The sequence below is a fragment of the Sciurus carolinensis genome, chromosome 14 (genome assembly GCF_902686445.1).
Source record: "Sciurus carolinensis chromosome 14, mSciCar1.2, whole genome shotgun sequence".
In the NCBI taxonomy this organism is placed as follows: Eukaryota; Metazoa; Chordata; class Mammalia; order Rodentia; family Sciuridae; genus Sciurus; species Sciurus carolinensis.
In genome coordinates, this window is record NC_062226.1 from 69,639,015 (window position 1) to 69,666,704 (window position 27,690).

The window sequence follows — 27,690 nt, forward strand, 5'->3', positions numbered from 1 at the left end:
CCCAGCCTCCAGAAGAGTAAGAGTAAGTTTCTGTTCTTTATAAATTAGCCAGTCTCAGGTATTCTATTATAGCACCACAAAGTGGACCAAGACCGACTTTATGATGATAGGACATTTAAGATAGGTTTTGACAGAGATTGGAAAAGGAGGGTTAACTTGGACAAAATGAATGACAAAAAAAGGGACTAAACAGTATACAACAATAATAAAATATAAGACATATTTGGAAAATAAGGAATAGTTCAGTCTGTTAGGAGCATAGAACACAGGGAGTAGGATGGAAGAAAGTGAGGTTGAATTGGTTCCATCCTGAAGTCACATTTTTGGAGGTTTTTAAAGTCAGACAGAGGAGCTTACTTCCAGCATGTTCTTTTGGTTACCAGGGCTCATTCTTCCTTCAGGAAAATTATGGGCCAGATTATTTTTATTTTTCCTTCATCCCTTGGCCTTTCCTAGGAAGTGAGTACCCATGTTTGACTCCAGCAGCCGAGAGAGAGGGGTTCAGACCCTCAGCAGGAGCAGCTTCATTTTGAGCTTTTCTCTTGGAGGATTTTAGAGGCTCCAGGGAATTCCTTCCAGAAACCAGTCTAATGCATGGTGTCTGCCAAATACTGTGTTTGGGATGAATCCCAAGTTCTGGAATGGGAGGAGGAAGGGGAATTCCTTTCTGACCCTAGGACATAAATGAACACATGCTCAGGATCCGGGAATTTCATTACCAGTGTTATCTTAGCCTACAAAACTGCAACTCTGGTTCATAGTTATAAAAGTATGCCCTTAAAAATCCAGTCACAGCCTACAGCCTAATGACCTCCCAACAGTGATTAATTGGAAAGGGTGGGAACTGGGGAAATCCTTTCCCCTCCCTTCAGTCCCGCCAACTTGGCTCTGAACCTACAAGAATATTTTGATCAGAGAATATATGTCCCCACACCCTCTACCCTCTCTTTCACCCTCACCTCTGCCCCTGTGCTGGACATGCATTCACACTTGCTAAGTTAATTTGGACCCAGGTTTTCTGTGCACTGCTCCTGGAAGGATTCTGTGTGATCTATTCCTCCTGCCTTGAGCTTCTGATTGTAAAATTCAGGACTCTGAAAATATACCTTTGCTCTACAGTCTGGAGAGGGTTTCTTTCATTGTTCCCAACAGGATGTAAGCATGATTCTGTATTTTTCTTAAACCATTGAAAAAGAGAAGATGGAATCTTTGAAGTAATATGCAACCCACTAAAAGGTTCTTCTTTTCAAAACAAACTTGAAAGAGATTCATCATACAATTTTTTAATCCTGAGCACATTCATTATATTTGGGGTTTGTGGAAAGGGAGGTGTTTAGTTTCCTGGAGCAAGGGTTTATAGGTACTTTTTACCTCTAGCTGACCCCAAACTAAACCTGTGTGTTGCTTTTCTCCTTTTCTGCATCAACACTCTCACTAATTCCCTCCCTGACACACTGTCCTCACAGCCTTCCAAGAATGAAGCCTTACAGCTGGTAGGTATTTGACGTTTGTCTCTTTCAGTTGCTCACACACTGGGAAGATAAAACTCTTCAGACCAATGCCTGTGGTACTAGCTTATATACCCTAGCATGCTTTAAGATTCATCTTCCTCCTGAAGCACTAACACATTTGGAGAGAGAACATGGTTGATATAACATGAACAGAAATTAAATAGGCCTTGGTCCAAGTTCTAGTACAGCCTCTTACCTCTGTGGAATCTTCAACAAAATTCTCAACTGCTCAGAGTCTCTGAGCCTGAATTTTGACAGCATAGATTGGTTTTGGCTGTTTATGAATTTTATTGAGATATTATTGACTTCTTTTATTCAATGTTTCAAGTTTGTTTCATGAAGCAAAAGGGTTTTTTCCCATGGAATTTATAGGATTACATTATATATCACAAGTTATAACTGGGCTGTTTCAGTTATCATAAATCATTTCTTGATAATGATTCTCATAAAATCTCAAGTAACATGACATACTGGGTTCCCTAGGAAACAGCTCTGAGAGAAATTTGCTTGCAGGAAGTTTATTCCTTTCTACCTTCAAGATCAAAATTGCTTTCAACACTGTTCATCAGCAGTTACAGAATATCTGAGATAATCAGTTTAAAAAGAGAAAAGACTAATTTGGCTTCACAGGTTTCAGTTCATGGTTGATTGGTCTCTGTTGCCTTTGGTGCCTGTGCTGAGTCAGTATATCGTAGTGGGAATGCATGGCGGAGGAAGCTGCCTGCCTCGGTGGCCAGAAAGTGGAAAAAAGAAAGAGACCAGCATCTCACAACCCCTTTTGAGGACATACCCCCACCTCTTTAAGGTTATCACCACCTTCCAATAACTCCACACTGAGGACCAGTATTTTAACACATGAACCTTTGGGGACATTTCAGATCCAAACTATAACATATACCTATAGGAGAGTGAGAAAGGAGGATTAGACAGAAAGAGAAGTTGGATTGCTCTGTAGTCACAACAGAGTTCTCAGTGAGTATGTGGGGAGTTCTGGAACCAAAATGGCTCTACAGAGTTGTATCAAGGCGGGCAAGGAGGCAAGGTCTTTGACCATTTCTCATTGACATAGGGATGGGAGAATGACATTGGGAGAGACATTCTCTCTTTGGCAGAGATTAGAGGACACATCTGTGAGCTGTCAACCATCGACATTCCTAGATGCTGGTGTAATGAGTAGTCCATCACTAAAATGTGGAGAGAGCTGAAAGAGAAAGAGATTGTGTGTGTGTGTGTGTTTATGTGTGTGCTGGCAGAGAGTCTGAGCACTGCACCACAGCAAACCACTCACACCATTGGTAATTCCTAGGTAATTGGTACTTCATAGGATGTGGGTACATTTATCTTTAGTGGATAGCGTCAAACTATATTCTAATATGTTTATATCCAAATATCATCTTAATTATCTTAATTTAGATCCTGATGTCCCTAAAGGGATTCTTACCAAAAAGAAAGAAAAATTCATAAGAGGAAATCAAATGTGAGAATATTTCATATCTTAACGTCTTCTGTATCCTGGAGAAAACAAAATTGAGAATGACTGGAATAAGCTATTTATCATTCTCTAATTTACAGCTTGACATCTTGAGAACTGTCAACACTGCCCAAGTTGTTCTGAAATCTAGTTATGGAATTAGTAGATCTTAAAGCCTACCTATTGTGCTGAGAAAAGAAAAAAAATGAGGTGTGTGAATTGACTGTTGTCTCAAATTTCATTTTTCAGAGTGGCCAAATCAATGAAGATTCCTGTATATGAGACTCCAGCTGGATGGAGATTCTTCTCAAATCTGATGGACTCAGGACGGTGCTCTCTGTGTGGAGAAGAGAGCTTTGGCACTGGTAGGCTTTGTTGGGTTGAAGTAACTGGGGTTGGGGGCTGCAGCTCTGCGACGCCAGTTTGGAGAACTGTGAATCAAAGGCTAGAAGAAGAGTTAATTAGAAGGGAAAAAAAAATCAGACAGTAGGATGTATGCTATGATACACTCATTTCTTCTGGTCACTATGTTCTTTTTAAACATTCCTCTTTAAAATTTTTTCTATTATGGAATTAAAAAAAAATTATATGTGCCTATTGCCCAATTTCAATCATCATCAACTCATGATCAGTCTTGTTTTATCTCTGCCCTTATCCACCCAGGAAGCCCATCTCCCTGGTTATTGCAAAGCCATCCCCATGCCTTACTATGCTGTCCATGAATATATTAGTGTGGTTCTTTAAATATAAAGGCTCTTCAGAAGACCACATAACACCACTTAAAATGTGAAATAAATTTTTCTATTTGTAGTACTTTAAAGATATAATTCTACTGTCTTCTGGCTTGCATAGTTTCTAATAAGTATGATATAATCCTTATCTTTATTTCTCTGTATAAAGTACTGCTCTATCTTCCCTTCAATGTCTTTTTTGTATCTTTGATTTTCAACATGTATTTTTAATATGTCAAGGGGTGTGTGTGTGTGTGTGTGTGTGTGTGTGTGTGTGTGCTTAACCCTTCTTGGGATTCTCCTGGATTCTTGGGTGTGTCATTTGTATCAATTATTAATTTTAGAAAATATTCAACTGTTGTCTTTTCAAATATTTCTCTTTCCCCATTCTTTCTCTCTTTTACTTCTCAGACTCCAATTACACAATAGGTCATAAAATTTGTGATCATAGAAGTTGCCTTGGAACTCTTGTGTGCACTGATTTGGTTTTTTTTTTTTTTTTTGGTGGGGAAGGGTTCAGTTTAGATAATCTCCACTGGTATGTTTTTAAGTTTACTGATAATTTCCTTATTTTTTTTTTTTTGTTTTTTTTTTTGTTTTTGTTTTTTTTTTTTTTTGTTTTTTTTTTTTTTTTTTACAGAATGGGAGAAAAATCTTTATTAGCCACTGTTGTGAGAGAGGATTAATATCTTGAATACATAAAGAGCACAAAAAACTTCACACACAAAAATCAAATAACCCAAATAACAAATGGGCAAATGAATTAATCAGACACTTCTCCAAAAAGAAACACAAATAGTCAACAAATACATGAGAAAATGTTCAACATCATTAGCAATTAAGAGAAACGTAAACCAAAACTACAGAGATTTCATATCACACCAGTCAGAATGGCAGTCATCAGGAACACAGATAATATTAAACACTGGAGAGAATGTGGAGAAAAAGGAACACTTTTACACTGTTGGTGGAACTGTAAATTAGTACAATCACTATGGGAATCAGTATGGAGGTTCCTCAATAGACTAGGCATGGAACCACCATGTGACCCAGGTATACACTCCTCAGTATTTACCCTGTAGAATTAAAGTCATTTTACTACAGTGATACATGCATAAAGATGTTTGTAGCAACACAATTCACAATAGCCAAAGTGTGGAACCAGCCTAGGCATCCATCAACAGATGAATGGATAAAGAAAATGTAGTATGTATACACAGCAGACATTTATTCAGCCATAAAGAAAAATGAAATTATGGCATTTGCAGAAAAATAAATGGAACTAGAGATCATTGTGTTAAGTGAAACTTAGAAGGTTAAGAGTCATATGTTTTTTCTCATTTGTGGAAACTAGAGAGGAAAACGGAAAAAGAAAGTTGGGAGTGAATCTCCTAAACCTCAAAGGGAGATCAGTAGAGTAAAGGGACCAAGAAGTGGTTGGGAGGGAGGAGGGAAGTTCTGGGGAGTGATATTGGCCAAATTATTTTGTTATGTTTTGTTCATGTACAAATAGTTAACAACAAATCCCACCATTGTATACAACTATAATGCACCAATTTAAAAATGTGGAGGGAAGAAAAAGAGAAAGTGATTGCCAATATGAGATGTCATGGAGAGAGAAAGATAGTTGAGGGTTAAGTCACTAGATTTAGTTATTAGAAGGTGATATGGTCTGAAGATTTGTGTTCCCCAAAATTGATATATTCAAATCCTAACCCCCATGGTGTTGGTACTAGGAAGTGAGGACTTTGGGAAGTGAAAAGGTCACGAGGGTGGAGCCCCCATGAATGGGATCAGCATTCTTGTAGAAGAGGTAAGAAGGTGCCATCAATAAAGAGGCAGGTCCTTGTCAGATGCCAAGTCTGCAGGCACCTTGGTCTTGGACCTCCCAACCTCCAGAACTGTGAGAAATAAATTTCTAACCTTTATAAGTTCACAGTGGACTGATGATGTAACTCAGTGGTAGAACACTTGCCTAGCATGCATGAGGCCCTGGGTTCCACACCCAGTCAAGAAAACAAAATACATAAGCACCCAGTTTATGGTATTTTGTTATAGCTTTCCAAATAGACTGAGACAAGAGGTGACTGTTACCATCAGCAAGGCAGTTTCAAGGGGATGATGGCGAAAGAATCATGACAGGAGTGAGCACAGGGAAGAATGAATGAGGTAGAAACTCTTTTAAGAAGCTGGTTTGTGAAGGAAAGGAAGGGCATAGGATGACATTGAAGAAAGGAGAAACAGATAAGGGTAGAATTATGTTGGGGTGCTTTGTTACTTATTTTGAAGATAGTTGAGACTGGAATATATTTATAAACAAAGGAGTAGAAAGGCAGATTAAATTCACAGAAGAGTGGATATTTGTAAAAGTAAAGTCCTGGAGAAGGATAGAAATTCTATTAGCACATGAGCACTGAGTTCATACTTAGACCAGAGGGATGAAGGACAGAGAATTGGAGATGACAGAAGGGCTAGAGAAAAGTTTGGGCAGTGACAGGAACCCAGGACAGATGTCAGTCGGAAGAGTATAGGGAATGAAGTCCATAGTCCAAGGCAAATAATAGAGCATCATTTCCTTCAACAAATAAAGTGCAGGTTTGGAACACCCACGGTTCTCTGTGCCAGGTGCTTGCTGATAAGACAAGTAAGATGCTGTGACTCTGAGAGACCTCTCTGGGACTACTGAATTCTTGTGCCTACCTCTCCTTCCACTTCTACTTTCTTCCCATCTCTCTTTCCTTTTTTTTTTTTTTTAAAGTTTTATTTTCCTCCTTGTCCTAATTTTTTTTTTATTTTTTTTTTATTTATTTATTTTTTTTACGTTTACATAGGGTAATGATGTTTATTATATTTTTCCCCTCCCCCCCACCCCTCCCACCCCTCTTTTCCCTCTACACAGTCCTTCTTTCCTTCATTCTTACTGCTCTCCTTAGCCTAACTCTAAACCTAACCCTAAACCTAATGCTAGCCCCTCCCACCCCCCATTATATGTCCTCATCCGCTTATCAGCGAGATCATTTGTCCTTTAGTTTTTTGAGATTGGCTTATCTCACTTAGCATGATATTCTCCAATTTCGACCATTTGCCTACAAATGCCATAATTTTATCATTCTTCATTGCGGAGTAATATTCCATTGTATAAATATGCCACAGTTTCTTTATCCATTCATCAACTGAAGGGCATCTAGGTTGGTTCCACAATCTGGCTATGGTGAACCGAGCAGCAATGAACATTGATGTGGCTGTATCTCTGTAGTATGCTGACTTTAAGTCCTTTGGGTATAGGCCAAGGAGTGGGATAGCTGGGTCAAATGGTGTTTCCATTCCAAGCTTTCTGAGGAATCTCCACACTGCTTTCCAGAGTGGTTGCACTAATTTGCAACCCCACCAGCAATGTATGAGTGTTCCTTTTTCACCACATCCTCGCCAACACCTATTGTTGCTTGTATTCTTGATAATCGCCATTCTAATTGGGGTGAGATGAAATCTTAGGGTGGTTTTGATTTGCATTTCCCTTATTACTAGGGATGTTGAACATTTTTTCATATATCTGGTGACTACTTGTACATCTTCTTCTGTGAAGTGTCTGTTCATTTCCTTAGCCCATTCGTTGATTGGATTATTTGTATTCTTCGTGTAGAGTTTTTCGAGTTCTTTATAGATTCTGGAAATTAGCGCTCTATCTGAGGTATGGTTGGCAAAGATATTCTCCCACTCTGTAGGCTCTCTCTTCACATTTCTGATAGTTTCCTTTGCTGAGAGAAAGCTTTTTAGTTTGAATCTATCCCAGTTATTGGTTCTTGCTTTTATTTCTTGTGCTATGGGAGTCCTGTTAAGGAAATCTGATCCTGAGCCAACAAGTTGAAGATTTGGACCTACTTTTTCTTCTATAAGATGCAGGGTCTCTGGTCTGATTCCGAGGTCCTTGATCCATTTTGAGTTGAGTTTTGTGTAGGGTGAGAGATAGGGGTTTAGTTTCATTCTATTGCATATAGTTTTCCAGTTTTCCCAGCACCATTTGTTGAAGAGGCTATCTTTTCTCCATTGCATATTGTTGGAACCTTTGTCTAGTATGAGAAAATTGTATTTATTTGGGTTTGTGTCCATGTCCTCTATTCTGTACCATTGATCTACCTGTCTATTTTGGTACCAATACCATGCCGTTTTTGTTACTATTGCTTTGTAGTAGAGTTGAAGATCTGGTATTGCAATACCCCCTGCTTCGCTCTTGCTACTGAGGATTGCTTTAGCTATTCTAGGTTTTTTATTCTTCCAGATGAATTTCATAATTGCTTGCTCTATTTCTGCGAGGTACATCACTGGGATTTTAATTGGAATTGCATTGAATCTGTATAGAACTTTAGGTAGTATAGCCATTTTGACGATATTAATTCTGCCTATCCAGGAACATGGGAGATCTTTCCATCTTCTAAGGTTTTCTTGAATTTCTTTCTTTAGTGTTCTGTAGTTCTCATTGTAGAGGTCTTTCACCTCTTTTGTGAGATTGATTCCCAAGTATTTTATTTTTTCGATGCTATTGTGAATGGAGTAGTTTTCCTAATTTCTCTTTCTGAAGATTCATCACTTATGTATAAAAATGCATTGGATTTATGAGCATTGATCTTGTAACCTGCTACTTTACTGAATTCACTTATGAGTTCTAAAAGTTTTCTGGTGGAATTTCCAGGTTCCTCTAAATATATAATCATGTCATCAGCGAACAGGGATATTTTGAGTTCTTCTTTTCCTATTCGTATCCCTTTAATTTCTTTGGTTTGTCTGATTGCTCTGGCTAGAGTCTCAAGGACGATGTTGAATAGAAGCGGTGAAAGAGGGCATCCCTGCCTTGTTCCAGTTTTTAGGGGGAACGCTTTCAGTTTTTCACCATTTAGAATGATATTAGCCATGGGCTTAGCGTAGATGGCCTTTATAATGTTTAGGAATGTTCCCATTACCCCAATTTTTTCTAGTGTTTTGAGCATGAAGGGATGCTGTATTTTATCAAATGCTTTTTCTGCATCTATTGAAATAATCATGTGATTCTTAACTTTAAGTCTGTTGATATGGTGAATGACATTTATTGATTTCCGAATGTTGAACCAACCTTGCATCCCTGGGATAAAACCCACTTGATCGTGGTGCACTATCTTTTTAATATATATTTGTATGCGATTTGCTAAAATTTTGTTGAGAATTTTTGCATCGATGTTCATTAAGGATATTGGTCTGAAATTTTCTTTCCTTGATGTGTCTCTGTCTGGTTTAGGTATCAGGGTGATATTGGCTTCATAGAACGAGTTTGGTAGGGTTCCCTCCTCTTCTATTTCATGGAATAGTTTGAGGAGTATTGGAATGAGCTCCTCTCCAAAGGTCTTATAGAACTCGGCCGAGAACCCATCTGGCCCCGGACTTTTCCCTGTTGGTAGGCTCTTGATGACCTCCTCCATTTCATTGCTTGAAATTGGTTTATTTAAGTTGTGTATGTCCTCCTCGTTCAGTTTAGGTAGTTCATATGTCTCTAGAAATTTGTTGATGTCTTCAAGGTTTTCTGTTTTGTTGGAGTATAGACCTTCGAAATAGCTTCCAATTATGTTTTGTATTTCAATTTCAAACAATGAAATAGAAAAGGTCATCAAAAGCCTACCAACAAAGAAAAGTCCGGGACCAGATGGGTTCTCAGCCGAGCTCTACAAAACCTTCAAAGAAGAGCTCATTCCAACACTCCTCCAAAGACTTGGCTTTCTGAAAGCTTTGGTTGTACCTAGCACACTGATGGTCACTGACAGTAAAGACTGAAGATCTGGTAAAGGCCAAATATTAAGCAAGATTCATCATAGCACATTATGCTATCTTTTATAAAATATGATTGTTTTTCTTTCTAATAAGAGATATTAGGTTGTTAAATGAGTGACATAATAGTCTTAAAAGCTGTTAATACATATCTATGTAAAGAAGTCTTTGTAGATGCTGAATAGTCATCTGAAATTTAATAAATACCTCTTAAGACAAAGATGAAAAAAATTTATATGTAGACTGAGTCACGAATACCACAAGTTCTAATTCAGCCTTAACAACTTATTGAGGGATCCCAGCAACTTACTGAAACCCTGTCTCAAATTAAAATATAAAAAGGGTTGGAAATCTGACTCAGAGGATAAGCATACCTAGGTTTACTCCTTGGTACAAACAATTTATCATGTGTCATAGTAATATTTTCTCATTTTTACCTCATCTTGCAGTTTTCAGAGGTTGTATCTTATTTGATTTTCATTTTTGTCATCTTGTGAATGGTCAGATACATATTCAATGCTCTAAAATTTTTGGTAAATTCAAATGGGAGGATTGTATAACAGTAAAAAATCCCAGCCTTCCTGTAATGGTTAATTTGAATTATCATCTAGATTAGATTAAAAGATGAAGATGATTAAGAGGATTTGGGTGTGTTCATGAGGGCATGTATAAGAGTGATTGGAATGTGGGATAGTTTACTGAAGTGGAGATGCTCCCTTAGCATGGGCAGAAATACCCAATAGGGTGGTAGTTTGGATGGAATAAAAGTTGGAAGAACAAGGAAGCAGATACAGATGCAAGTTTGACTCATCCTGAATGAGTTCTTGATTGCGGCTTCAGTTGTCTGTGGATATTGGACTCTTGCTTCTTCACTCTTCCAAAGTGGACTCTGCCAGCGATTCTCCAGGTAGTTTCCAGAGCCTTGGTCTCAAACTAGGATAGCACTGTTGCTCCCTCATGTTCTGGGACTTCCACTTCTTGGACTGCACAGCTACAGGTTCTTCCAACTCTCCAACCATTTCCTGCTGTTCACTCTGCCCCGCGTTCTTCCTCTGAGTCTCTCCTTCCCTGTGTCGCACAGAAACCTGGGGCTCCTGAGCACAGGAGGAAAAGCCAGAAGTGGATCTGGAGAATGGCGGCTCTGATAATTTCCTTATTGTATACAATGTGCTGATATGTCCTTTGAAGGAACTCTTCATCTTTGATACTGTTTTATTTCTAGCATTTCTCTTTAATTTCTTCAAATAATTTCTCTACTGAAAATAAACATATATTTGCATATGTTTGTCTTTTCCATTATATTATTTAACATATTAAACATGATTATTTTACACACTCTCTCTGATAGTTACAGTATATGTTTCATCTCTGACTCTGGTTCTGTTGATTGCTTTATCTCTTGACAATCATTTGCCTTTTCTTGCTTTTTGTGTTTCTCATTATTTTTTATTGAATGCTGGACAATATGTGGGTAAGAACAGCAGATATATATGCCAGTAAAGAGTACTTATGCCCAGACATAGGTGCACCTTTTCTTTTGGGGTATTAGTTTTCTTTTGCGGTATTAGTTAGGTTAAGTTAATCTAGTCAGGAACTGAACTGGGTTTGGGTTTTACTGCTTTTGTTATAAACTTTATTGAACTACAGGCTTAAAATTTCTCCAGAAGTGGAATATTTCACTGTATACTAAAACTGGGGACAGTGTGCTACAGAGGTTTTTAGACATTCCTGTTTCATTCTCAAATTACAGCAGTTACTGCATTTCTGTAACACAAAATAGTGCTCTATCACCAGCTTCTTGAGCTTTCTACCCTGGCAGCAACTTCTGCTTGGTTTTGGTGTAGGATGCTGAGCCCAAGAAGATTTCCATTTTAACCTTCCCTTTAGGGACAGATAGTTTTCTTACTTCTACCCTTCATCCAGCAGCAATGGATCCTTGCCTGGACCCTTAGGATGAGAGGTTTTTAGCCAGGGGCTTGAAGCTTTTGTTTCATAAGAGAGAAGGGTTTGGGGAAGTAGTCAGTCTTGGTGTTTGTCTTCCAACACCAGCTGGTCATCTTTTACTGCCTAATGCTTGCACCAACAAGTCTCCCTTCCTGTTCCTAATCTTTATTGAGAGCACTCAATGGAAGTCTGTGGGAAAGAACTTGGAAGTGTTTCTGGAACTGCAAGTGATTTAAACTAGCATAATAGGCTACACTTGACCTTTATGCATTTTTAACTTCTTATGTGATTCCTCATAATCTGCTTGTTATGGTCACCTCCTCTTTCTCCTGTACTCTGCCAAAGGTGAGATGGTTTTTGTGAAATGGCTTGTCACTGTTTTAGAATTCACTTTACTTTATTGCCTTTTGATGTTAGGTCTCTGATGAGTTTAAGAAAATTTTGTAGATTTCCTGGACTTCTCTTGTTGCTAGAATTGCAAAACTATCTCTTGCAAATTTCTGTATCCAAAACAGAGCACAGAAATGGAACTGCAAATATAATTTCTTATTTTTTCCATTCTTTTTCTCCTGTAACTCCCAACAGTTTGTTCCTATTAGGAACCCAAAGATCTTACTGTGTAACTTGTTAATATGTCTCTTTAAGTCTCTCTCAATGTGTGTTTCTCCAGTACACATTTTCTCCTTACAAATTATTCATTGAAGAAACTGGGTTACATGTCCTAAAGAACTTTACAATAACTTTGATTTTTGATATTTCTATCTTCATTTTCCTTTATAATTCATTTAATGCTTATATAAAGAAAAGCCACTAATAAACTACTAATATACTTTTTCTCCAGTTAGTACATTGTTATTATAGTAATTTATTTTCCAAAAATTCCACATTATTGTGGGTTTTTAAAAAAGTATACAATCATATAGTCTATGACCAAAAGATCTTTTTTATATTTTTTAATATTGATATCTTTTGTTTCATATTCTTACTACATAACTATCTTGAAAACAATATTGAATAATAACTGTGATTGTTCAGAATTTAAATGGAGATGAATTTAGTATTTTGCCATCTATTTTGATCATTTGTTTTTAATATTGGAATAGTATTTATCAAATTTATGTAGATTAGCTTTTCTATTCTCTTTTTACTCAGAGTCTTTTTAGAAATAGCTGTTAGTTTATTATGTGCCCTGTTTGACTTAGTGACATATTAATGTTTTTCCCCTTTGATTATGTGAGTGTAATGAAACAAGATTGATTTTTTGTTATCAAACTATATTTGAATTCCTGAGAACAAATCCTCTTTGGTTGTGCTAAATCAAATTACAGTGAAACCACTTTAAACAGTCAACATGATGGTATTTCCAATCATATTGGACTACGTGAAGGAGCTCATGGAATATTTTCTTCTGTCACCAAACTCCATTAGGCCTTAGCAGCATTACCATTAATAGTCCAAGAGTGGCTTCATGCATCCTTGTTTCCTTGAACAAAAAGAGAGCACACTAAGCTCTCTCAAGTACCACCGATCGAACTCAGAATGTGCAGATGGCAGCTTAGCTTCAGACAACTGAAGTTGCTAAGCCCTTTTTCTGTTAAGACCTAACAAATAGAACAAGTTCCTTCCTCTTTGGTGTTCCAAGTGCTTACACCAGAGGCCATAACTCAAAAACTCAAAAATTACAAATTCTATACAATAATTCTGGTCACCAGTTAGTGAACTAGCACAAATCTAGCAACTGGAGGGAAACACTGTGAGTCCAGGTTATCCTTTCTTCTCTGTCTTCATAATCATTTTTGAGTACATCAACTATGTCATGTACTTTATAATCTCTTCAGTTAAAGGGATAAAATATTACATGTTCAAACCATGTTATACCCTTAGTAGTAAATATTTGCTTACTTAATAAACATTTATTTAGTGCTTCCAGCATATAAGGTACCATATTGTATAGTGTGGAGAATATGAAGTGAAGACCACACTCCTAAGAATAATAAGGAAAGATGCACAGATGACTGTTCTGCAAAGCAAAAACTTCAAAGTGCCACAACAGAAAAGTAGAAAATATGCTATAGGAGAAAGTGCTTTCAGACTGGAGGTTTAAAGCAGACTTCATAAAGAAATGGAAGTTAAGGAAGGGGAAGGATTTATACACACACAAGGCCCTGCCAGATAGAGTGATGTCAAGAAAGGAGGTGGGCTGCCAGGTGTAGGAGTAGGAGGCCGAGGCAGGAAAATCTTGAGTTCAAAGCCAGCCTTAGCAACTTAGTCTCAGTGAGACCCTGTCTCTAAATAAAATATTAAAAAGGGCTGGGGGTGGGCTGGGCATGGTGGTGCACACCTGTAATCCCATGTAATCCCAGTGACTCAGGAAATTAAGGATTATAAATTCAAAGCTAATCCCAGTACCAACCAAAAAAAAAAAAAAAAAAAGAGGTGGGAGAACAAGACATGTGTTGTAAACAACCAGGTACTTGATTTTTCCTGATTTTTCCTAGTGTTTTTTCTGAAGATTGATTGAGACTCTTCTGGGGGTCATGAGATTAACATAATATCTGGAACTGCTTTAAGAAATAGTATAGAAACTATCAGAGTGCATTGCATTTAGTAAAGATAATGTTTTGGAAATTCAATGTGTATATATGTATATACACAATGTGTACACATTAAATTTGGATTTAATATATGTATATAAAGATTATATATATACACACACACCTGTGTATGTATGCATGTAGATAGCAGGTCTTTTGGCAAATGTATTTATTGTAGATTATGGTTAAGAAGACTGAAAAATATGGGTCTATAGCAGGGATCAGCAAACTTTTTCCATGAAAGGATAGATAGTGAATAGTTTAGGCTTCATGGACCAAAAGGCCACATACAGTCTCTGTCATAATTATGCAGCACTACCATTATAGCACAAAAGCAGTCACAGACAACTCATAAACAAATGACCATGGCTGTGTTCTAATGAAACAGTAATGCCCCAAATGCCCATAAGTCCAGATTTGGTCCAAGGGCTGAAGTTTCCTAATGTTGATGTGTAGGGTGGGATAGTTAGAAGGAGCATCAAGAAACAGTGCTGGAAATATGGTGAGGGGGAGGATTTTGAAAGCCTTTGCCTGTGTAACTTAGACACTGAACCCGCCTCCACTAGCAGTAGGCACATTTTACAACGGAGAGAAGGGAAGGTCATCTCATCTCGCAGACACTTCTCAACAAGCTTTGCATTCAGGCAGTTATACTGACTGCAGTGCAGGCTGAACTGGAAGAGAGTTTTGAAAGACTTTTATTTGTATAGTTGTCTATCATTTTCCTTTCAAGGAACACAAAAGTTTTTTTTCAGTGTATTTAGCTTTAAAAGTATTGCCTCCTCTACCATTTGGCAGGTTAAAGTAACTTTAGCCTAGTTTGATAGATGAAGCCGCTGAGCCCAAGGCATAGTTCAGTGATTCTCCCAGGGTTCCTGAACTTGGGAAAGGCCTGCACGTGCTTAAATTACAGCAGAACTAAAAGACAGGTCTCCTGCTCTGCAGTGTGTGGCACTGATGAGTCTTTCTGACGAAAGCAGTGACAACTTCCATCTCTCCAATACTCAGCAATACATGATTGCTCAAAAGCCTGAAGGAACTAGACTACTCAGACTCAGAAAGATAAATGGCTTCATTCTCTTCTTACACTCAGCTTCCTTAATGCCAGATCCTGGATAGGCTCTGAGCTGGCTGTGTCAGAATCACAGAGAAGCTTGTTAAGGTACAGATTTTCTATCCTATCCCAACTTTGAATACCTGCAGGGTAGGACTGAGAATCTGCATTTAAAATAAGTGTCTTCAAATATTTCTGATGTTCAGCCAGGAATAGGAAACACTGCTCAAGTGAAAACCAGTATTTTTGCTTTTCAGTGGGATTGTAGCAGGAGTGTGCCTGGGGTGCCATACCAGGTTTGATCTGGGCAGTACAGAAGGACAGGAATGGGAGGCTGAGGTCCACATTCAGGACCCTTGCCTGCTACTCATGGTCCAGCCAGATGGCCTCTCTGACACTCATTTCCAACTTGTAAAAGTCAGCAGATCATAGGGGCTCTCTCTCTCTCTTAGGATGTTTTCATAATCAAATGAGATAATTGTAGGAGAAATGAAGAGATGGGAAATGATCTAGCCCCAAGACTGGGGAAGAAGCTTCTAAAATATATCCAAGCTTTCCATGTGGAGGCATTTTCCAGCATCCTTTGGGCACTGAGCTGTGTACCAACCAGAAATGCACAGTATAATGCCAAGAAAGCTTCAAAATGTGAATCTGCCTCAGGCTCAAGAACACCAAACCTTTGCCTAGGGTTAGGTCCAGGAGCAGTGAGATATCTCTGGGGTGGAAACTTCCCCTGGCAGCATCTTGAACTACCATAATGCACTGAGGTAACAGGCTGGTGGTAGGACAGGCTTCTTTGCTATGGAAAGCTCCAGGTCCCAGACAGTAGGAAACTTGTGTTCATTGTACGGTTAAGGAACCAAGGTCATTTAAGAAGCTAAGTGATCTTTTGTGCCAGTACCAGGTATTCACCCACTTCCTGGGAAGGGCCTTGGAAAACTGCTTTATGGGAGAAAGGAGAAAGCTTTGTAAATCATCAGATCTAAATAGAAGACTGCTTGTCTAAGTGGCGTTCTGGTTCCAATTTTCAAGGAATCTGGACTTGATCCCATACACAAAGAGGATGCACTAAAATACTAAAATTAAGACCCAAGAAACCAAAAACTTTGCATTTTTTTTTTCTTTTTGCATTTCTTGAAAATGTTCCAGTGGTTTCATTACTAACATCAGTTTTATAAGAAGTCACACCATTTGGGGAGTATATGAATTGCCGTAGTCCAGACTTTTTCCCTTTACAGGTAACTCTGAGGAATTGGTATTTATTTATTTATTTATTTATTTATTTATTTATTTATTTATTTATTGTGAATGACTGGAAGATCTCCAAATTTGGCCACCATCTTCTGAAGTACTACTATATTTATTATGTATTTTGAACAAACTAATGTCAATAGCCCTACAAATCTGCTCCCCCCACCGCAAAAAAAATCAGGCAATGCAAAAATGTGTATTGTTTCCAGGAAAGTATTCTATGTTGTTTTCCATAATAACAATTTTTGGTTTAAATGAGCATCTCATATGTGCTTTTTGTATACAATCTTTTTCTTTCTAGAAGTTTGGAATTGCATGTAGGTCTCCTGACACTAACAACCTGTCCATAATTATCACACCAAATATTTTCACTGTGAGTTCTTGAGTATAGTATAGTGTTCTTACATTGTCTGTTTTCATGTCTTCTCAGTTTTTTGCACAATAGGAAGAGGCCCAGAGTATGTGTGTATTCCATGTCATAAGAAGTCTTGAGTACTTTTCTAAAATGTTAATATCTGCTGGATTCTTTTGCTCACTATGCAGATATTGTAAATGCTCTGAGAACATGGGCCATGTCTATCTTATTCAGATATATTTCCTTGGTATATGGGTAGACCCTGAGTATGTATTTGTAGAATAGATGGAAAGAAGAAGGAAAAGAGGAAGACTTACATTTTTTTATTTCTTTCTTGCATTATTAGCAGTTATTTTTTTATTCCCAAATGGATGTGTTTCTGAAAATCTGGGCATTTGAGCATGCTAAGATTTAGGAGGATTCATACTAACAAAATCACCCAAGTATAGACATGTTGTAAGGGGATAGGGAGGGATGTTGGGAACTATGATAAAATCAGAATTATGTAAAATTTAAAAAGAAAGTTTTGATATTTTCAATCATCTTATAGCTATCGGCACAAATTAATAGCTAACAAAGTACTTCTAGAAAGATCTCTTCTCACAAAACCAGTGTTAATGAATACATTTTTCAAGTATTTGCAACTTGTGGTTTTACCGTGTTCATGGCTTCTCTGTAGTTGCTGACGTTAACTTGGAAGTAGTTATGTTTGACAGTGGGCTAGGTTCCAGCTTCAGCGATTTCTTTTTTGGTATGTACTAAATTCTTACTGTCTTTAGTGCAGTCATTCTGTGCTCTATTGTCTTATAGTTTTTATTATTGACTTAAGGTCCAGTTACTTTGTAAAAGAACATTTTATTTCCCCCAGTAGTTGTACAGTTTACAACACTCCCAGGCCTGTGCCTTTTTATTTATATTTCCTATGTGAACTATATAATCCTAACTCAAGATTGGCTTCACACTAGTGCAATGGCACAAATATTAAATAGCTTTAAATTCCTCTTATTTGTACAGCTATTTTTATTTTTCAAAGTTAAAAAAAAAAAAAAGAAAGCAAGCCTGAAGTTTATTTCCTATCTTGGTAGTCATTAATCTACCCTCAGCTCTTTTCACTTCTGCCTGGTCTGTGAATTTCAGATTATCGGGGTCCTGCCACATTCCTTTCCTTCTTTGTGGCCAGTGTGTGTAAATTTGGCTGGGTTGCAGAAGTGGGGTGAGGAGGTCGTGATGACAGCATTATCAGCACGGGGAGAACAGTTTCTCTGCGGGGCTTTTGGAAATGGGCTGTGTGCACGTGTGCAATTCAATCTAGGCTGGGTGAGAGTGCAGAGTTGCTGTGATTGACATCCCCAAGAGCCTCCTTGTAAAGCTGGAAAACTGAAACTCCTTTCTGAACCCTCTGCAAACTATCAACCCTTGCTCTGGGAAACAGCTCCCATCTGGAGTGGGAAGAATGTCTCCATCATATGTAATCCTTTTCTTGGGATCTTCGTGGTTCCAGTTCCCTTAACCTTTCAGTTAATCCTCCAAGTCAATGAAAAGTGGCAAGAGGGAATGTTGTATGAGCACGAACAAAGGAATGGGGCTCTGAGACTCAACTCTTACCAGTGCTTTCTGGGACCGGGAACCCTGGAAGGTCATGGCTGTTGGTTACAGATTAAGGACTTCCAAAGGGACTAAGCATTTCTTCACAGTCTGCTAAAGAACTTTTAATATGAAGGTCTGTCCTTTGGAATGTAATTGCAATCACTAAAATTGTGCTTGGAGGCTTCCTAACTTGCACTTTGGGAAATGACTAGTCATTAAGTGTCCCCATTAAGAATAGAGTACAATGACTGCAGAGTAACAGGTCTTTACCTTGAAACCCCCTGGAGAGCTTTCTGACTCAGCATATAATCTATCAGGGAAAAATTCTTAGTAGGTTTTGTTGTTCCTATCAGCCTTAGTGACACAGGAATGGAATGGGGTACATAAGTTAGGAGACCCCAGTTTCTATCCTGGAGTGCTCCTGGAGAGGAAGTGTGTGAGCTGGCTGACCATGAAGTTGTTAAGGTGATCTTTCATCTAGCATGGTGATCAATTGCCTAGGTCCTGTATTAATAAAGTAGTGCTAATACGTATTGTTTATTGCATACCTCCTAAGAGGTAGACACAATGCTTAGCACTTCCTGTACTTTATTTCACTCAGTCCTCTCAAAAATAAAGTGAGGTGGGGACCATAATGATCCCTATTTTACAGATGAAGTCACTGAGGCTTAGGGAGGAAGGTGAGGCCACCGGCCAAGGTCACATTCACTGAGGCAGATTGAACCCGAATCTTCGTGGCTTCCTGACATCTGCTGCTGCTGTTTAAGGGGATACTCACACATCATTCTGATTCTTTTGTAAGAAGGTGGAATGAGTCCTGGGGACTCGGCAGGACAGTGTCCTGAAACAGCACAGCACCAGGAGTCAACAGATCCTGTTCTAATCTGGACACCACTTCTATGTGGTCTAACTTCTTGGGACAAATGGCTTAACTTTATGCACCTCAATTTCCTGATCTTTGACCAATCTGTTTGATAGGGTGAACTGTGAAGTTTTTTCCCATTTTGATATTTTAGCTCACTTCTAGTTAGCCTCACAGTGCAGAGCAAAGTGGATTGACTACGTCATCATGTAGACTAGAGTTTCATACAATTATCCATTTATTCACTTGGTAAACATTGACCACACACCTCTGAGCCAGCTTGGGAGAGAGTGAGGAGTAAATTTCAGACCAGTCTGTTTTCTCCTATTGTTTGCAGGGTATAGCTATGGTCAGCATAATTGTGCCAAATGTTGTTGTCATTTTAATGATGATAAATGTATTGTCACATGCTGTCATTCATAGGGAGCCACATAGCTGACAACCTAGATTGAACTGCATGTGTCAGTGGCTGCTGTCTGGCCTTTCTGAGGTCACAGCTGGGTCTGGACCACTTACATGCAGGAAAGCTTTGTGCTCCGTTGATGAGCATTTGCTATATTGAAGAGTTTATTTTAAGCATAGAAAAGTGACAGTTCTTCAGTGAACCTTGCTTTGCTGCCAGATGTTAAAGAGCTGAACATAAGTGGTTTAAGAAGTGGAAAAACAACCCCCCCCCCAAAAAAAAAAGACCTATCATGATTCTATAACATGTTCTCAAATCTCTGATTCACCTGGAAGGGGAATCCCCAATTTGACCTCATAATTCTACTATTAAAAAAATAATAAAAGAACAAATTCCTGTCTTGGGTTGATAAAAAGAGCATGGAAAGAATTTCATTGGAAAATAATGAAAATCATTTGCAAATGAAAAAGATAAACTGACAGAAGATGAAAAGTAAAAAGAATTTTGTAGCGCCTTCTCAGCTGTCGGGGGTGAGAAGGACCAAGCGCGCATTCATTAGCCTACTCTTTAGGAGGACTGCCTCGGTTCTCACCAGGTGGGACACTGTGCCTGCTGTACTCCTGGGGACTGCTGTCACCACTGGGTTATTTCAGTAACAATGAAATCCATGGGTTTTGGAGCCAAATTGCAAAGGTTCAAATCTTCTTTTTAACACTTAGTAGCCATGCGACCTCATACAAATGACCTAAGCTCCATGTCTTATCGGTGGAAAGGAGCTATCAAATTGTGAAAATTAGAAAATAGATGGGTAAAATAGCTGAGCACAGTGACTGGTGCCTCATTATTATTCTTAGATGGGAATTTATCCTGCTTGTAATCTTGCTTCAAGAGTGTGTATATGTACATGCCATCTATCATTTCTGGTTCCATGGAATGTGTGTACTGAGGCATGTGCTAAATGTGTACAGCTCCTAAAAATTACTAGAAAACTCTGAGTCAGTGGCCTTTCTTATCGAATGACCAGCCATCCTGCTGTGCTTGGGACTAGGAGGATCCTTGGGATGTGAGACTTTTAGTGCTAAAACTGAGAAAGTTTGAAGCAAACCAGGTCACTCCAAAGTTGGCAAAGTCCTTGCTTTTCAGAGCATAGAAAGAAAGCATGATGCTGAAGCTGGCTATGGTGAGGACCACCCATGTGAATAATGCCAGTGGCAGCCATTGAGCTACAGATGGACAGACTCTATCCTTTAATAACAAATTAGAGCAGAAAGGGTAAGAACCCTAACTCACTAACCCTAACATGAGACTACGTGGAGTGCCCTTCTTAAGCAGGGGCTTTTAGCCCTAGTGGTCCACAAGAATCACCCAAGGAACTTTTTAGAAAAAGGAATGCCATTGGGTGGTGCTGCACTTCTGTAATCCCAGCTGTTAGGGAGGCTGAAACAGGAGGATCACAATTTCAACATCAGCCTGGGTAACTTAGCAAGACTGTCTCAAAATATATTCATTCTCTCTCTCTCTCTCTCTCTCTCTCTCTCTCTCTCTCTCTCTCTCTCTCTTTCAAAGGCTGGGGATGTAGCTCAATGGCCAAATGCTTGCCTAGTGTGTGGAAGGCCCTGGGTTCAATCCCTTGTATTAAGGACAGGGTGGGGACATTTCTAATGTGCTATCTAGTTACCAATGGGTGCAAAATGATTTATATTTTCCTAATTGACAAATTTAGAATTTCCCTGAGTTTCAGCTGTGATGATTTGATATGTTGATAATACCTATAAGGTTTTATTGATTTTCTACACTGGAATTTCTACTGGAAGCATATTCCTTTGAGATGATTAAGTGTTCTCTTTATTTTCCCCTTTTATTACACTTTTAAATTTTTTCCTTTTATTTATTGCCCTCTTTTGTGAGGGCAGTATACTTGTTGGTATGCTGCCTACCTCTAGGAGCATGGCTTCAAAACTTGAGGAAATTCAGTCTTATTTGAGTGGAAAAGGGACAGTGCTATTTCTGAGGACAAAAAATGCACTTCCTCTTTTTGTGCTGAGTTAATGATAAATGGTTTCTTTTACATTTATTAAAATTAGATGAGCCTTGTTCTGTTACTAAAGATTCTTACTCAATACTTTCATCCACACAATAAACTTTTGTGAGGATTTTTTCACAATTATCCTATTGTTAAACAATTAACATTTTCCCCCCCAGGTTTTCCCTCTTAGCTACTTCGGTGAATGTCCTTTTGACTAAAAGTTAAGAAATAACATAACTGGGTTCAAAGTTAAGGAATTTTTAGAGACTACTGATCATCACTGCCAAATTAGTCTACAAACTGTACTCACGTACACCGGTGCTTTATCAATACTAGCTGTTCTCCCCCACCCCCCACCCTGCTTTTGCTGATTAGATAGGCCCCAATGGTATCCCATTTTATGAATTTTTCTTTGGCCACAGTGAGACTGAACATATGTTCAAACACGTTTTGACTTAATATTTTTCTCTGGAAGATTGCTTGTTTGTGCCCCTTCACACAGTTGTCTCCTGGGGTTCCTCTTTTTCTTATTAACTTATAAAAACATTTTTTTGGCCACAACCCACTATTAGCCCTGTCATAAATACATACATGTAGTGTGAACATTTCTCTCCTCCATTTTGACTGTTTATAGTGGGGTTTTAAAAATCCATTCAATACTTCTGTGTTTTCTGCATTTCTTACTTACCTGGCACTGATAAGGACATTAGAGTTCACGTATGTTAAAGAGTTATTAAAAGGAAAAAATTAAGAGTTAATAAAAGGAAAGCTGTATCCTCAAAACTTCCTCCAAAGCACACTGTGGTCATCCAGTGGAAATATCTGTGTAATGGCAGCACTGTTCATGTCCTTATGACTACCTCAAAGAACTCCGAAGAACACAATTAATTTTACTTGATCATTGGCTCTTTATGAATCTTGGCAAATATTTTCCTTGTAGGCGAGGGTATCCAAGCCAACTCACAGTTTACTATGTGGTTGGCTACAAATGATTGAGGTGTTTTTCAAATCCATCTAAAAGAACTCTATGTCTCTCTACCACTGAATTATGGCATCTTATCTCACAAACTTAACAGGATCTAATGGTTCTATCTCTAGATAATGTGATCCAGCTGGAGATCCAAGGTAAAGCTCATGTTTTAGAACAAAAGGGTATTTTTCTCTAACCAGTAAGCAAAAGTGACTTTTTCAGCTATAAAAGGACAAGAGGTTTTGAAATGATCCCACTGGGCAGGGTTTCCTAGACTTGTTTTCTTGGCAGTGGGCCATAGAGCTAAGCCTGAGTCTTCCAAACATCTTCCATTTTTGTAGTAGTGTGAAGAATTCACTAGCTGAGACCAGAGTCACTTTATGGTGTGATGATTAATGCCCAGGGTCCCCTTGATGTAGAGGTAGCCACAACCAGACAACTAACAGTATCATCAGCAGACCATTGATCAGTGTATATGAAGAATTAAAGACATGATCCCTTTTCCTTTCCATATAAGTACCTTTAATGTTCCCTCAGGGTTATACATTTTCCTCCTTGAGGAAATACTGGACTTTTAACACTAAACACAACAAGAATGGCAAATGGGCCATAGCTTCAGTGAGAAATTCCCAAAGATGTGTTACTTAACCAACATACTGTCTCATCCCTTTTTAAGGTTTTAACAGCTCTGTAGCATGGGTCTCCTTTGTTGATTTTCTGTGTGTGTTTCATTGTCCTGAAGCCAAGATTTCTGTATTCCATTCTCATTACCCTGTTCCAAGAAGAAATTGTCCACCTCTGGTTCTAATCTTGTTTCTTAAGACATTGTTATTGCTAGAGTCACACACACACACGCACACACACACACACACACACACACACACACACCCAAATGTAGATAAATGTAGATAACAGAATGGTTTGTCTCAAAACATGTATGAGGCAGCAGCATTATGCAGATGCTGTCTGTGAATTGCCAACAAGTCAATAGTAACAACTACATGCAGTTGTCCCCGTCACTACTCTGAGATTTACCTAGGCATCTATAACTGCTTAGTCCTGGAGGTAGCCCAAGGATGTAGGGACAATTGCTGCCCCCATATTTCAGATAATGTAGCAAATAAAGTAAGTGACTGAGTCAGAATTTGAACATGAACAATCTGACTCCAGAGCCTGCTCTTTTGTTTGTTTTGTTTTTGCAGTGCTTGGAGTTGAACCTAGGGCCTCATATATGGTAGGCAATAGCTCTACCACTGAGTCCCGCTTTTTAACTTGATTTAATTAATACCAGAAGACCACAAGATTGGTGATGGTGTCTCCATTCTACAGATGAGAAGCTGAGACTCAGAGAGGTTACTAATTGCAATCATGTTTCACACACCTGAGAAGAAGCAGAGATTGATCACCATCCCAATTCCAAAGCCTTCTTCATGAATTTCTCACTCTCCATATTCTTTTGAATGCAGGTCTTTATCCTACTTCACAGAAAGCTTACAGCTGGCTCAGAGACAGATGCTTAAGTGGGCCTGCAGCACATTCTTCTGGGTTCTTTTGCACAGGAAGTTACTCGTTTAGACTGCACTCTTTATTTGTGTGAATGACACAGTAAGAATTGCCTCTTTTTTTCTACATAAATAGCTGTAGGATTTGGCTTCCAGTTCGTTCCTGCTTCAGGGACTTTGCATTTGCTCTCCCTCAGCTTGGAACCCTTTGTCCTCAGACCTTGGCATGACTGACTCCTTCTCAGGTATCAGCTCAGATGTCATCACCTCAGTGGGAATGACCCTTTTGATCTGTATCAGTCTCCTAGGGCTGCCATAAAAAATCCTCAAACTGGTTGGCTTAAAACAAGAGAAATGTTTTGTGACATAGTTCTGGAGGCCAGAAATCCAAAACCAAGGTGTTGGCAGGACAATGTTTCCTCTGAAGGCTCTAAGGAAAGATCTTTCCTTGCCTCTTCAGTTCTGGTGGACCCATAAATTCCTTGGCTTGTGGCAGTTGATGCCAACCTCTGTCTCTGTCTTTGTATGACGTGTGTCTCTGTAATTCTCCTCTTATGTGTCTTCTCTTCTTTTTATAAGATCACTTGTCATTGAATTTAGGGCCCATCTGTATATTTCAGGATGATCTCACATTAAGAGCCCTAACCAGATTATAACCACAAAGACCGTTTGCCCAGATATGGTCACATCCAGAGGCTCCACAAGGATGTGTCTTTTGGGGGCCAACATTCCCTTAGGTACAGTAAACTTTGTTGTAATTATGCTCTGTGATATCAGCATCCACTTTAATTTATTCAAAGAACTTGTCCTAATTTGATGCAACTTGTTCTTTTATATGTCTTCTTTTGTCTGTTTCTATCTATTTGAATTCAGACTTTATAAGTAAAGAGCTATCTTGTTCATTGTTGTATCCTCAGGATGTAAAATAATGTTTGTATATTGTAGGGATCACTGAATATTTATTGAATAAATGGTTGAATTAAGTATATTGTTGTCTAATGTAATGTCAGTTTGGCTCTTTGATTCCTTCAGCATTTTTCAGGGTTTTATTATTTTTGTTGTTATTGCTGTTATGCTGTTAGATTTCAGTCAACAGTTATTTGGAAAAGCAAATATATTATGGACATATATTTTACACAGTGGGTAAATATATCCAACCCTTTCAATATGACAATTTTTAACTAACTCATCTTGTTAGCTCCTTTTGCTCTTGCTTCTCCCCCAGGAATTAATTCTCAACAGAATCTTTTATTTTCCCTTAGGCTCTGATCACCTCCGAGAGAAAGATGGCCTCTGGGCTGTCTTGGTCTGGCTGTCCATCATTGCTGCCAGGAAGCAGAGTGTGGAGGAAATCGTTCGGGATCACTGGGCCAAATATGGCCGTCACTACTATTGCAGGTGAGCAGGAAGTAGCTTGCCTCTTGGGGAGCTACTCAGAGTTTTCTGAAACCGATGGCTAGAACTTTAAGAAGGAGGCATCTTTCAGGAAGATCTGCGGGACACAGAGGCTGGAACTGGATCAAGCTGATAGGTGGTTGGGGTGGTGCTAAGGATTACCAAACTGGAAGATGCAAATTTCACTTTTCCTGATGACATCCTTCTCTAATCTTTTCTTCGATGCCTATAAGGTAGGCAGTCATCTAAGAGGCTATCTGAGCTGTAGAGCTTGAAAAATCCTCTGGTAACCATGGTGGCTGGGAGAATCATGCCCTCAAATGGAGGCATTTCTTATTGTTTGTTCACCCATACTTATGAAGGAAGCAGGGCAGAAACAGTCTGGGTGCTTTTGTAATCTTCTTTCTACCTTTGCCTTTACCTCCTCATCAGTGATTCAAACCATGTTCACAATGTCCAAGCTGGCACCCTTCAAAGGGGCCAAATGGTTCAGGAGTTAGAGATTTTGCTAGAGGTTTGCTCTCAATGAGAAGAGACTCACAAAATGGAACTATTACCTAAGAAGGAAGGAGATTAAAAGATAGTAGGTAGAATCTTAGGGCAGGTGGTCTCTATCTCCTTATTGTTAAAGTGAGGGTAAGAATATTCTCGGGGCATGGTTGCTTGCTGGGTATGTGAACCTAGTTCCAAGCCATGGTTTAGGGGCAGGGGTGATAGGAAAGAATGTTAACTATGGAGAACTCAAGGTGGAGGGAGGGAATTTGGGGTAGTTTTAAAGATTCTATGTATTAAAAACAGAGATTGTGGCTCATTTTGTTTTAATCTTGAATGGTTAACTACTTCCAGAGCTTGAGGAACAGAGAGAGAGCTTTAGATTTTAGCCTTATAAGGTGATTGCTTCTTCTCTCAAGAAGCCATCTACTTAGATAAATATCAGAGAATAAAGAAGATTGTGTTAGTATTTATTAAAGTCAAAGAGATTGCAATGTTCTGGGAAATGTAGACAACACCATAATATTCTGTGTCCCTGTTTAGTCAAGAAAGGGGAATCTGACAACCTGTACCACCTCAAATTATTCATTGTGTCCTCAAATAAGGATTCTCAAGGACAGGTGGGAACATGTTTTACTTGTCAGTATTCCTAACAAGTGCCCTAACCCCTTCATTCTTGTGGAATTTGGGGGCATTAATCAGCACATGAAATTTTACTATTGCATAAAGCTCTCCCAAAAAGTTCAACCAGATAAAATACATTTGATTGCCAACCTCTAGTTTAATAAGATTGCTTTGAGTCAGAGATGTACTTCTCTTTGGAATGATTTGTGGAATGATTATCTAGGTTTCTGCAAGTGTTTTGAAGAAATGGTGTTAATGATAAGTGTATTTATAATATAGCTCATTTTTTGTGGCTAAGAGCTTACATGCTAATCACTTGTTTCATAACAAATACCATATTAGAGAATAATATGCAATGGGAATTTAATTTCTTGTAGGATGTTGAATTATGTTTCAGATTTCTATCCAAAAAGATCACAGAGATAAAGAAAAAGGGAAGAGGGAATAGGTAGAATGAAAGATAAACATTTCCTTTAACCCCAGCAAACGGCAAGTTGAAAGGTGTTTGTGAAATAAAATGATTTCTAGCCAGACAATTTTCTTGGCAAGGAGGAAATAATAAAACAATTTCAGTTTAACTAATACTGAGACTGAAGTTGTATTGAGAAAATAGCTCAATTTTCCTTGTTTGAGTTGACCCCAGAAGAAATTCTCTATTTAAAGGTTTTGTTCCCTGAAATGTGTTGCTGTTGATGGTGGTGGCTAGAAGGGGCATGTAGGGAACTGAGGGGAAGGCGGTGGAGGGACTTGCATCCTCCTTGTAAATGAAGATGGACATCTGGGCAGGCTGGTCTGAACATGATCTCAGCCATAGACTGAATATGATATGTCCTACTACTGGATTTTCTCAACTCTTGAATCTCTTTCAACGCCTCCATAACTTCTATGAGACTATCCTACTAATCTTCCTTCTTTCTGCTTGCTGTGTCTTTCCTTCCCCAAATGACTGTTTTTTTTTTTTTTAAGAGAATCTAGTCTTAGAACACATGTACTGAGAATATTCTAAAGAGGTCCCTGTTGTTTGTTTCTGAGGTTGGAGAAAAAACACCTCGTGTATGAGGAAGAGAATAAAAGAAAGGGCTATATCAATATAGAGACCCATCGCCAGACATGGTATCCTTCTGTTAA

General features: G+C 38.6%; 1 protein-coding gene across 1 annotated transcript in view; it reads left to right on the top strand.

Moving 5' to 3' along the window:
* Positions 1-27,690, top strand: part of Pgm5 (phosphoglucomutase 5) — a 181,977-nt gene that overhangs the window by 103,029 nt on the left and 51,258 nt on the right. Inside the window, exons 7-8 of the mRNA XM_047524436.1 lie at positions 3,232-3,347; positions 25,314-25,449. Coding sequence (XP_047380392.1) covers positions 3,232-3,347; positions 25,314-25,449 — 252 coding nt within the window. The remainder of the gene's footprint in view (positions 1-3,231; positions 3,348-25,313; positions 25,450-27,690) is intronic.